This window comes from Chenopodium quinoa, unplaced genomic scaffold (genome assembly GCF_001683475.1).
Source record: "Chenopodium quinoa cultivar QQ74 unplaced genomic scaffold, ASM168347v1, whole genome shotgun sequence".
NCBI lineage: Eukaryota > Viridiplantae > Streptophyta > Magnoliopsida > Caryophyllales > Amaranthaceae > Chenopodium > Chenopodium quinoa.
In genome coordinates this window covers 6,113,893-6,126,482 of record NW_018744626.1, presented here as the reverse complement: position 1 = coordinate 6,126,482, position 12,590 = coordinate 6,113,893, and the positions used below count along the sequence as shown (strand labels likewise).

The following is a 12,590-nucleotide window of genomic DNA, read 5'->3' as shown; positions in this document are numbered from 1 at the left end:
TAAATTTATACCCATAATGGGTCAAACGTGTTCTGACCCAATCCCAATTTTCCAAAAATACCCTTCAATCCAACCCTGTTTTATTCAAACTATCAAGGGCATATTCGTCTTTTCGCTACCATTCAAAATTCTCACAGAATCCCGCTCATGATTTCAAATTTTCAAGAAAAATTAAAAAAATGAGAAATTTGTCTGCAAATTCACAAAACCCTTCACCATAAAACCTGCTTCTCTTCCTCATTTTGAACTTCGCCATTTTCTCTCTCCTACTTTCTCTCTCTACCCTTTGCTCAACTCAGTTTTCTCCCTTCTTCATCATCTCCTCCTCAAAAATTACAGTTCTTATTCTTATATTCTGGAGGAATTTCATTGGGTATGTTTCGTTTTGTTAATTTAATCGACAATTTTAATTTATTTTACTGGGTTTTCGGTTTAATTCGAAGCTAATTTGTTGATAATTTATCTGGGTATTTAATTTTATGCGTTTTAATTGATGATGATTGTGATTATCATCTGGGTTTGAGTTTTATGTCAATGCATTTGTTGAAATTGGTGAGTTTGTTTATCTGGGTTTTCAATTTGTTAGCATTTTACGTCGAAAAATTGTTTGGGCATTTCTCATTTTGTGTTCTAATCAATAATTATTTATCTGAGCTCAAATTTCTGTAAAAACATTTGTTTGACTTTATGGGTTTCTTTAAGCTTATTTTATTTATCTGGGTTTCAATTTTATGGGCCAAATTTTGGGGTAGAATATGAAATTTGTTTCTAGGTGTTTATTGCTTTGATTCTTTAATCATCACTGATCATCTGCGTGTCTAATTAATTTAACCAACTTTTCAATAATAACTGGGTTATCTTGAATTATTGCTCAGTATTTTCATTTTTAATTCAATTAATTTACTGAAGAAATGGGGTTTTTCTGCTGAATTGAAATGTGCGAATCAGTTCTTGGTGTCTTAATTGCACTATTCTTCAAATTTGGCTTACTTAATTGATTCAAATTTCATCATAAACCTGCATTTTATGTTTCAAATGATTGTCAATTGCAATTAATTTCAGCTTGGATTGAAAAAAATGCAGGAATTCAAGCATAAAAAAAATGCCTACACCATCAAGAGATAGATTAGCAAGACCTGTGGATATATCTGCCCTGTACCGGGGAGCTGCCCGGCGAGTTGATCTTATTGTCGATCAACCCGGGCTTACTTGGACTGGGTTATCTGGAGACGGGTCTCGAAATGTCTCCGGTGGTGGTAGTGTATCGGGTCGAAGAGCTGGGATTGGGCGAGGCTGGTATACACAGAGGCAACTACAGACAGGCCAGGAAAACAGAACTCCGAGGATGATGGCTGGACGACGTTATGGCGGTGCTCGAGGCAGGGGAAGTAGGTTGCCTTCATGGTATCCAAGGACCCCTTTAAGGGATATCACTGCTATTGTGAGGGTAATGATTCTTACCCATGTATTGTATAATCTTTTTCAGTGTAATTTTGGTTTAATTAATGATATTTGATATCTTTTCTGATGAATTTTTTAATGTGTTAGTATTGTTACATGTAGGTATGATTAGATTGCATTTTGTTTTATGAACTATGATGTTGAAATGATGGGATTTAAAGCTGATTCTGAAAAATTAGTTGTTATATCTTTATTGAAATTAATTTATGTGGGACATTAGTATATGTGATTACTGATTAGTAAAGTGGAACACTAGAACTTTTTATTGTATCATTCAAACTGCTATAATTTGCATAGAATGGTTACTATAGATATGATGTGCCAATTTTGGATGTATTTGAATTGATGTCGGCTAATAGTTCAACACTTAAGAGTGGCTTACTTTAAACTTTACATTGGAATCTAGAGAAATCAGTTGAAGATAATTGTTTGATCTGTCATGCTTACTTTTAAGTGTCACGAGCAATGTGGCTTGAATGTCACTTATTGGACACGTTTTTTCGCTTGCTACATTCGAGTGATTAGGCATTTAGTTGCACTAGCTTAATTACTTGAAGTAGCAGGTGTTGTGTTATGTATTAGTATGTTTACTGCTACATCTGTGAACCAATACCTGCATTGTTCCTGATGTACACAGGCCATTGAGAGGAGGAGAGCTGAGCTGAATCGAACCACTGAAGCTACTGAAGAGCAGACAAATACAGAGACAGCAACGGCACCAAATGCTGAGCCTGAGCAAGAAATTGGCTCCCAAACGCCCCTCCCTACCATTTCAGTAAAGCCTCAACCTTCACCAGCCACTAAAGTATGGCAGATCACACCTAGGAATGCTGATAACAACGAGACAGGTTCTGATTTCATGACCCCACAGAAAAGACTTCTACATTCGATTGAAAAGGTGAGAGAAGTTTGGCTGGAAGATCGAAAAAAACTAGAGAAGACACCTGCTGCCAAGAGGGCAGAACGAGAAAAGAAGGTGCGTACATTGATGTCAATGAGATGACCCATGGAGTATGCCCAGATGGGAAGGGAGTTTTGTGCACTTTCAAGTTCAGAGTGATGGGAACGAGTTGAAAGGAGGAGAATGGCCACAGGCGATCATCTTCTGATGATCCCATATCCTAAGGCGATCATCTTCTGATGATCCCATATCCTAATACTACTACTACTATCCTTCAGCTATGCTTGTGCTATCGCTCACAGCAACTAGTTTAGCTACACTTGCAGCTATCTTTCACCTCATGTAGTTTACCAGCTATGCTTGTAGCTGTGGGTAGGCAGCATCTAAGCTTAGCTATGATTTAGTTATCATAACTGACATTTACTGCACTTCACTTCTAGTGAAGTTCAGAAGCAAACTATTACTGCTAGGTAAATACTAATATTAGCTGTTAGCCTCTGCTGACATTGTAGTGTAAGATGCGCGGCAAATTTTGCATTTTTGGCAGCTTAGTTGTTGCATAACAGCAATGCTTGTTGCTTTAGGAATAGAGGAAACTGGAGCACTCCATGTAAATGAGAGGTCGGATTAGATTTTGTTTCATCTGATAACATTGTAAAGATTGATTCTTAGTATAATTGAAGGAAAAAATTCATGTATTTCTGTGAGTTTCTGCTCTTCATATTTTACCTTGTAAGTTGGTGGCCTTGATGGCTTGAATGAAGCACAATGTTGTGGACAGGCAAAGGACAAAGGTACACTTACGTGGAGTTTTACTAGAAAAATGATACTGGTAAATTTTTTTTTTTTTTTTTTTTGCGTTCAGGTTTCAAGATTAAAGGGTGCATATACTTGCAAGACTAGAGTCGGCCAACTACCTTCATTGTCATATTGGCTGTCCCGTGTGAGTATGCAACCTATGGACGTCATTGCCTCATTGGGGCGGAGGGGATGATAATCAGAACGTTGTGCCCCATTCCCATTTTTTATCTCAGCCCTAAGTGGGTACAAAACAAAATTTATCGTTACTCCCTCTACTCAATTGTGTATCCACATCCATTTAACACTCATCTTACTCGCCCTACCACCTACTTTATACATTCTTAATTTTGCTTCCCATGTTAAAAACTGTAAATGATATGAGTATTTTATGATACAGTAACAAAATATATAATTCCGGTACCAATATAGTTGAAATCAAAGAGGAATTAACAGGTAGATCAACTCTCATTGATTCGGAAAGGGGCCAGTACAAATCAAAAGGCAGATGAAGGTGCATGGTCTAGCTTGATCATTTGCTGTATTTATGTGATTGTATTATCATGTTCTGGTGTTTAGAAACAGGTTAGAGAATGTTGCAAAGCTTTTACTTACTACAATTATTAGATAAAAGGTGAGAAATGCTTAAGCTAAATCATTTTTACACATTCACTTACAAAATTAATCTGCATCCTACTTCTTTGCTCACAAGTCATAACATAGTCAGTCACTTCAGTCCAAGAAAAAAGTGAAACAGAAAAATCTAACACAGACTACACAGGTGCTGGTAGGTGCACGATGATTCCTTGATAACGAAATTAATCTAGAATAATCTCATAGACGCACAGAGATTTGCTCATTTTAGTAATTTTACTAGCTGAATACATGATCGTATCCATCCTAAAAATTAATTAAAAAATTATACAGTACTTGTGTAATATATTAGTTAAGGAGTATAAATATATATGATCCCACTATAAAAATTGTTAGATTTCGGGAAAACTCCTCAGATTGGAGTGTGTACCATTGATTCATATATCTAGAGGTTTACAAGAGTCGTAATCTTGTTATGATAAGGATACGAGATATAATAAAATATATACAAAATTATCCTAATGTGCGACAAATATTATCGTAAACATAATATCTATCACACCCCCGCAGTCGTAGCGGGAGGAGGGCGTACGCTAAGACTGGACCTAAATTCCAGAAATAATTCTCGTGGTAGGCCTTTAGTGAAGATGTCGGCAAATTGATATCTAAAAGGAACATGGAGAACCCGGACTTGCCCCAAAGCAACCTTTTCTCGAACAAAATGAATATCCATTTCTACATGTTTGGTGCGTTGGTGTTGTATCGGGTTGCCAGAAAGGTAGATAACACTGACATTATCACAATACACAATAGTAGCCTGCCGCAGGGGACAATGTAACTCAAGCAAAAGATTGCGAAGCCAACACGCCTCAGAGACAACATTTGCGACGCCTCTATATTCTGCTTCTGCACTCGACTTAGATAAAGTAAGCTGACGCTTAGATGACCAAGATACGAGGTTGTTCCCAAGGAAACAACAGTATCCCGAAGTGGAACGCCGGGTATCGGGACAACCTCCCCAGTCAGCGTCAGTGTAAGTAATCAGTCGATGAGAAACAGTAGGATATAAATGTAAACCGTGATCAATGGTACCCTGAATATAACGCAGAATGCGTTACAATGCCTCATAATGGGGTTCCCGGGGATCATGCATAAAGAGACACACCTGTTGTACCGCATAGGAAATATCTGGCCTGGTAAAAAAGAGCACCTGCTAAACTGCGATACAAAGTAGGATCCCGAAAAGGTGGCCCTGCATCTGCACTAATTTTGGACTTAGTGTCAACTGGAGTGGCTGCAGGTTTATAAGAAGTCATTCCTGCACGCTCTAAAATTTCCTGTGCATATTTTTCCCGCGAAAGTAGCAAATAAGAAGGTTTTCGGGTTACTGCAATACCCAAAAAATAACTCAGAGGCCCCAAGTCAGACATGGGAAACTCAGTTTGCAACTGATAGATGATCCCTATCCGCAACTTGTCAGATGAGGTAACTAAAATAATATCATCAACATATAAAAGCAGATATGCCATATCATCTCCCTGCAAGAAAGTAAATAGAGAGTTGTCACTTTTAGCAATGACAAAACCCAATTTAATGAGAAAATTTGCAAACCGTTTGTACCAAGCTCTGGGAGCTTGTTTTAACCCATAGAGGGCCTTGCGAAGCCGACAGACATGAGATGGAGCCCTTCGATCAACAAAACCCGGAGGTTGATGCATATAAACTGTTTCCTGCAAGTCACCATGTAAAAAGGCATTTTTGACATCTAATTGATGTATTGACCACTTTTTAGCCAAAGCTAAACTGAGAACAGTGCGAATAGTGGCCGGTTTAACTACCGGACTGAAGGTCTCATCGCAATCCACACTTATTTCCTGCGACCTGCCATCACATACAAGACGAGTTTTGTGCCTTTCAAGGTCACCATTAGATTTGTATTTGTGTTTAAAGAGCCACATACAATTAACAATATTCACCCCCGTAGGCCTAGGCACCAACTCTCATGTCCCTGTTTTAATTAAAGCACTATACTCATCATTTATCGCCGCATTCCAGTTATGATCATTTAAGGCTTGTTTATAAGATTTTGGAAGGGGTGATTTTTTGGTGAGGTGGTCCCGAGGGTTGAATGGTAAGATTACAATATTTCGGGTTAGGCTTGAATATACCACATTGGCTACGAGTGATACGGGAAGAAGGGGGTGGTGGCCGTGTGGGTTGCAACGGAGGTACACCACGTAATGGTGGTGGTGTGTATGTGGGTTGAGGAGAGGCCGGAGCGGCGGGCTTCAGGGGTGGTGGCAGGCCAGACCGCGGTGGTGTTGCGGCTGGTGGGGTGGTGCCGCGGGACTGGTGCGGAGTGCACTGTGAAGATGTGACACGGGGTTGGTGCAATGATCGTGTGTGAGCTGTGAAGGTGTGGTGATGTTTGGGCTTGAGGGGGGTGAGAGTTGTTGGGCTTGAGGCTGATTGGGCCTTAAATGGCGCATGAGGACATGGGTTAAAAGGGGGGATGGATCATCAGTGGCTAAAAAATTATAATCCTCCAATTTATACTTGTGCAAGTTCATGTATGGCAAAGTATTTTCATCAAATGTCACATGTCGTGAAATAAATACTTTGTTTGATGAAATATCAAGACACCTATAGCCTCTATGATTTGGGGGGTACCCTAAAAACACACATGGAGTGGTACGAGGTGCTAGTTTGTGTGGAGTAGTAGAAGAGAGATTAGGAAAACAAAGACAACCGAACACCCTTAGATGGCCATAAGTGGGTTGTTTTCGAAACAAGGCATGAGTGGGGGTCATATTTTAGAGCTTTTGTTGGTAAAATATTCAATAGATAAGTTGCGGTCTCAAGAGCATAGACCCAAAAATTTGGTGGAAGAGAAGCATGAAAAAGGAGTGTGCGGTTGACATTATTTAAGGTGCGGATCATGCGCTCCGCCTTTCCGTTTTGAGATGAGGTATGTGGACATGAAAATCGGAAAACCATACCATTCTCTAAGCATTGCTTTTTGAATGGTTCATTATCGAATTCATGACCGTGATCGCTTTGAAAAGCTTTTATTGGTCTTTCAAATTGAGTGTGAACATAATTTCGAAAGTTTACAAAAGTCGAAAAGGCTTGAGATTTGTATGCAATGGGAATAGTCCAAACAAAATGAGTAAAATAATCAATTAAAACTAAATAATATTTATGACCATTAATGCTCCTAATTGGAGAAGTGAACAAATTGGCATGAATAATATCAAATGCACAATAGGTTTGACTAGTAGAATCATGAAAAGGTTGTCTAACATGTTTTCCTAATTGTCAAGAAACACAAAAATTGGAGTTACGCTCCTTATTACAATCAATGTAATTATTACTCCTAAGAAAACTTAATGAACTAGCACCAGGGTGTCCCAAGCGGCTATGCCAAGTGGTTGGAGAAGTGACCATGAGAGTTGATGCAATACATGAGGATGGTGAGGTGTTGGTGGTGATTGGGTAAAGGTCTCCCGAACTATTATATCTTGTTATTATCCTCCCCGTTCGAAGGTCCTTCACAGAAAAACCATAAGGGTCAAATTCAATAGAAACTAAATTGTCAGACGTAAATTTACGTACTGAAATTAAATTTTTAATGATTTGAGGGGCTAATAAAACATCACGAAGTGCTAATTTATTATTGGGGAGGGTAGTGTGACCATAACCTGTGATTGGAATGCGGTGACCATTACCTACTAAAATGTTATTATTAGTGCTTAAATTAAACAAGGGCATGAGAGTACCTGAATTGTGAGTCATGTGTGAGGTAGCACCCGAGTCCATATACCATCCGTTGTCGGGATTTGTAAGAGTCATGGACGAATAAGCGGAGCCCAATTCAGTCGGAGTGTATAATTGGCCATATTGAGGTGGCCCAGCCACGTAGGCCTGCTGAGGAGAGGTCCGGTTTGTCTGGCTAGATGGAGTAACCTCTGCCACGTCCCTTCCCACCGCCCCTGCCACCAGCGCGTCCTCCACCTGAGCCACGGCCACCATTGGAATTTGGTTGCTGGGAGTGACCATAACCTTGAGAGGATGCCGAATCTTGATGAGCAACGAAAGAAGATTGCTGCGATTGGCCTTGGTCATTGGCTCGACGAGACTCTTCGAGAAGAAGTCGATACCTGGCAGTGTTGAAGGAGGGCAAGGGATCGGTTTGTTGTATCATGGTCGCCACCGTATCGAAGTCAGTATTAGTGAGGCCAGACACTAGACGAATTACCATCTATTGCTCCGAGACGGGTTGGTCAATATTACCCAATTGATCGGATATACTTTTAAGTTGTTGACAATATGCAGTAACATTGGGAAAGTTACTAAGATGCAGCGAATTGAATTGATTTTCGAGATAGACAGCCCTTGTATTTTTGTTATCTTGAAAAATTTCCTTAATGCGATCCCAAATTTGTTGAGCAGTTGATTTTCGTTGACAAAATTGTCTCAAGAAGGTCGGTGGAGATAGAGCCATATATCCACTGCTTGACGATCGCATCAAGACGATCCCACAAAGTGCTCGAGATATCAGTAGGACGGGGAACGGTGGTGTCAATGTGATCTAACACATTGTAAGCGCAAGCATGATTCTCAAAAAGCTCAACCCAATTTGAGTATTTGACCTTCTCATAATCAAGAACAAGAGGAATTGCATTTTTAATGTTATTCACCGCCAAAGCTGGGTGAAATTCTGGCGTGTTTGGTGGCGGAGGTGAGGGAGGAGAGTCATCATCCTAGCAACGAACCAAGAATAAAAGAGAAGATGCAAGAAGCAATAAAGCAGAGAACCGAAATCAGGGAAAAAGGAACAGAGGACGAAAGAAAGTGCGGAAGCTAGAAGGAAAAAGGTCCCAAATAAAACCAAAAAACCAATAAAATTGGAAAAATAAAAAATTTTGAGATCTAAAACCTAAGCTGTGATACCATGTTAGATTTCGGGAAAACTCCTCAAATTAGAGTGTGTACCATTGATTCATATATATAGAGGTTTACAAGAGTCGTAATCCTGTTATGATAAGGATACAAGATATAATAAAATATATACAAAATTATCCTAATGTGCGACAAATATTATCGTAAACATAATATCTATCAAAAATATTAGTCCTATATTAATTAGTTTTAAAAATTCCAACTTTTTGTAAATATGTATATGTTGATTAAGGGGCTTTGCTATATCAATATCAATGATATCCTTAGATATGGACAATGCACAATGGACCTCCTCTTCCGGGTTAAATTTAGTGACATGCATGACAGCATGATTAGACTTCAACTAGATTACATTAGTAAATTGTATGTTTAGCTTTGAATTTTCTTAAAACAAATTAACAAATTATTCCTAATTCATAGCCAATAAATTACTATATTAATAGCGACTAACACATAATTTCTTTCCATAAATCCTAATACGATTGTAAACAATCAAGATTATACAAACTGTTAAATAACTTTAAGGAAGTTGGATAGTGGTGAAACTCAAGAAGTTTCTACACCAATGGAGTTTAGTCACCCCCTGTGAAAGGGCACGATATATAAATGTGAAACAACTCCAGATTTGATACAAGAAGATCCAGACATAGGTATAGTATCATGTATCATCGGATATACTTGATTCCCTAATCGCAAGAAGTTGTATGGTCCGACCCCTAATGTTCTATCATGTAATTTTGCTTTCTTTCCTTAGTTTAGGTTGTAATCTTTCTTTTCATTTAAAGTACTTTTTGTCAAAAAAAAAAAAAAATACTGATAAATAAATTTAGTACATTTTACTAACAAATAACAGCCCGTCTAGCTCAGTTGGTAGAGCGCAAGGCTCTTAACCTTGTGGTCGTGGGTTCGAGCCCCACGGTGGGCGTTTCCAATTTTTTCAATCTTTTTTCAGTCTGATTTGCATAAAGGTGTTAGTTAAACTTCTATGTTTTGATGCTGGTAATCATAACATATCCACATAATGCATAATCATGGATTTTTGTACAGTTTTTCAGCTTTACAGCACCCCAAATATACTTGTGCAGTTGCTCATTCCTTCCTTTTGCTCTTTATTTCGAAAAAAAGGCACAAAAAAGTTGCTGCATTATGTAAGAAAAATATGCTAAGCATAAAATTCTTCTCTCAACAACAACAAACAATGATCATACAAGGTTGTGAAGGAACTTGAGAAGTACGATGGCAGATTGGAAAGAGGAATTAAAAGGCAGATCGACTCCTATTGATTCAAGAAGGGGCCGGGACAAATCAAAAGGCATATGAAGGTGCATGGTCTAGCTTGATCATCTGATGTTTTTATGTGACAGTTATTATTTTTCTGGTGTTTAGAAACAGGTTAGGGGAATGTTGTGCTATTTTTACATATTACAATTAGATAAAGGTGAGATATGCTCAAGGCCTCAAGCTAAATCATTTGTACACATTTACTTACAAAAAAAATTATCTGCATCCTACTTCTGTGCTCACAACACTGTCACTTTAGTCCAAGAAAAAAGTGAAACAGAGAAGTCTTACACAGTCACACAGGTGCACAATGATTCCTCAGAGTCCGTCTTTAACGTGTTCATTTTGTTACTTGATGAAGAAATCAACTTAAAATAATCATCCAGACACACCCAGGATCTAGTTTAATGTAATCTGGAAAAGTATGATCATGTCACTAAATAAAAAACTGAGTCTTATCTATTGTAAGCTTAAGCCTTAACTTCCTCCAGGAAGTGGTGATAAAATCAAACAAAAGAGGAGGTACATATTAAGGATATCATTGATACTGCAAAGCACCTTAATAAACATAAACTTAGTAAAAATACTGAAATGCCGTCATATGGAGTAGGCTATGCTCAAAGTTGAGCAGATTGGCAAGGGAGAAATTATTGCATTGTTTTCCTCAAAGCTAGACCATAATAAGCTCAAAAACACAAACATCATGGTGGCAAGGATGAAAGTAGGGCATTTGCATGAGGAACAAAGTTTTAATGTAAGTATAATCATCTCAAGTCAAAATACATCTACACATGCTCAATTGTTTACAAGTCAAAAATAAGATGTTCAAAAGTAGACGTCATTCAGTTCATGAAGTGTTGGGCTGAGAAAGAGATAGGAGAAAAAAGGCGCTAAAAGAAGGATGAGAAAGTGATATTCTGGTTTAGGAGGTCAAGGTAATAAAGATCTAGGAGGTGAGGGCATCAAAATGGTAGGAGTTCTGGAAGAGAAGAAGGAATAGCAGGGCAGGCTGTAGTGCAAAAGGATTTTAGTGATTTCAGGCGATATAGAACTTATGAGCTCATTGCAGTACAATTATTTATGGTAATTTGTTAATTCTAGTCTGATTTTACTTCTCAGTATTCATTGGTTTGCCTTATTACAAAGTCTTTTCGGACTTATGTACTCTATAACATGCAAATGGTTTCAAGTAGCAGGATGTTCCTTAGGAAAGAAAATGTGTTGTGCATGTGAAACTTGGGAGCAACCAAACATGAGTAAATTAAGTGACTTTCTAATAATGCGCTTAAAGGACCAATAACCATGCTATGCATTAGTAATCCTTATAGATTTATAATAGTAGTGATCAGTCATCAGTGACTTCTACGAGTTCTAACACACACAATTCAATAGAGTATCCATAAATACAATGCTCATGGTTTGTCCTTGAAGCTAGACCATACGCGTAGACACAGTCAAGGGAACAATGTGGTCAACAGTGCGAAATATGTGGACATTGAAGATGGGAGGTCTAACATCATCTGAAATTCCTTTCTGAATCAGCTCAAATACACAAGTATCGTACTCCTCCAAGTTGTTTTCCAGCAAAAATACCGGCCACTTTGATCTAAGTTGGCATTGTATAGATCCTCCTTTTGTCCATCTGCATCCGACTTTCCAACTTCCCTTTGTAGAGCCTGGGACACGCAGCTCCAACTCGTGAGACTCTTTGATCATATGCTTATTTGCCCATACCTTTGGGATTGTCTGCAAACAAACAAAAAAATCCACCCAAATTCATATTGAAACAGACAAGAAATTGTACAAATTTTGCACATAGTATAAAAGAAGACAAACCAGATAAAATCCCCTGTAAACATGTGTAGGCAGCATGGTTATCTGAAACGTAGGTAACACTCTCTTATTATCCTTCATGTTGTGCCTATAACTCTCAGCCATCTTGGAAGCTCTTTGCTTTTCTCCAGGTTTAAGATCCCGCCTATTCGATATGAAGTACTTTTGGCTTTGAGGAAGTTTACCTGCACCATGGTCATCAAGTTATAATACAGTAACACATATATGAATTCATATACAAAACTCGAATGAGAAATGACTAGTTTGTATTACCTTCACTTGAGCTTCCTCTTCTCTCCCTCTTTTCTTCCGTTACATGGCTTACATCCTCAGACTCTTCTTCGCCTTCCTCCCACAAAGATTTATCCTCTGATGATGAGTCAAAAATCTCAATTTCTTCTTTAACCACACTACCATGGTTGTTGATGTGGAGAGTACTTGTACAAGAAGTTCTTCTTGACCTTGAATTGGAATTAATGGAAAAGTGACACCCCTCTTTCTCGCAACCACTCTTGTCGAACACTGACACCTCAAACGAGGAGTCTCCAACAAAACGGAACACTAAGAAGTCATTTGTTTCCACTCCGTTGTCACGAACAAACTGTTTCCACCCATCTGAAAACACCATTTGCCTTTCATTATATGTACTCGAGAGTCTGATTTTCCATTTCTGTTTACTTGGCCCTATAATTGTACACCAGGGGGAGAGTTTCTCCTTGAAACACTCCATGAACTTCTGAGGAATATTCTGCAAGAAATG

The 12,590-nt window shown here is 38.5% G+C and overlaps 3 protein-coding genes and 1 non-coding gene across 4 annotated transcripts; 2 read left to right on the top strand and 2 right to left on the bottom strand.

Moving 5' to 3' along the window:
• Nucleotides 1-58: 58 nt before the first annotated feature.
• On the top strand, nt 59-3,060 carry LOC110700714 (protein POLYCHOME-like). The gene is made up of 3 exons (XM_021878306.1): nt 59-373; nt 1,084-1,447; nt 2,099-3,060. Exons 2-3 carry the CDS (start codon nt 1,103-1,105, stop codon nt 2,462-2,464), a joined length of 711 nt encoding a protein of 236 aa, XP_021733998.1. The 5' UTR covers nt 59-373; nt 1,084-1,102; the 3' UTR covers nt 2,465-3,060.
• Nucleotides 3,061-7,072: 4,012 nt separating this feature from the next.
• LOC110700765 lies at nt 7,073-7,879 on the bottom strand. Its single transcript, XM_021878364.1, has one exon. It carries the CDS (start codon nt 7,877-7,879, stop codon nt 7,073-7,075), a length of 807 nt encoding a protein of 268 aa, XP_021734056.1.
• A 1,689-nt stretch (nt 7,880-9,568) lies between these two features.
• Nucleotides 9,569-9,641, top strand: TRNAK-CUU. The gene has a single exon. It is a non-coding gene; the product is annotated as a tRNA-Lys (tRNA).
• A 1,665-nt stretch (nt 9,642-11,306) lies between these two features.
• LOC110700824 (B3 domain-containing protein Os01g0723500-like) lies at nt 11,307-12,590 on the bottom strand. Its single transcript, XM_021878410.1, has 3 exons — nt 12,104-12,590; nt 11,834-12,015; nt 11,307-11,743 (listed from the first exon to the last, which is right to left on the bottom strand). Exons 1-3 carry the CDS (start codon nt 12,558-12,560, stop codon nt 11,429-11,431), a joined length of 954 nt encoding a protein of 317 aa, XP_021734102.1. The 5' UTR covers nt 12,561-12,590; the 3' UTR covers nt 11,307-11,428.

Coding starts and splice junctions, on each gene's coding strand:
- LOC110700714 (XM_021878306.1), top strand. CDS start 1,103: ATGCCTACACCATCAAGAGATAGATTAGCAAGACCTGTGGATATATCT. Junction 1,448..2,098: donor ATATCACTGCTATTGTGAGG/GTAATGATTCTT, acceptor TGATGTACACAG/GCCATTGAGAGGAGGAGAGC.
- LOC110700765 (XM_021878364.1), bottom strand. CDS start 7,879: ATGACCAAGGCCAATCGCAGCAATCTTCTTTCGTTGCTCATCAAGATT.
- LOC110700824 (XM_021878410.1), bottom strand. CDS start 12,560: ATGGAGTGTTTCAAGGAGAAACTCTCCCCCTGGTGTACAATTATAGGG. Junction 12,016..12,103: donor AAGAGGAAGCTCAAGTGAAG/GTAATACAAACT, acceptor ACCATGGTGCAG/GTAAACTTCCTCAAAGCCAA. Junction 11,744..11,833: donor TTTACAGGGGATTTTATCTG/GTTTGTCTTCTT, acceptor GTTTGTTTGCAG/ACAATCCCAAAGGTATGGGC.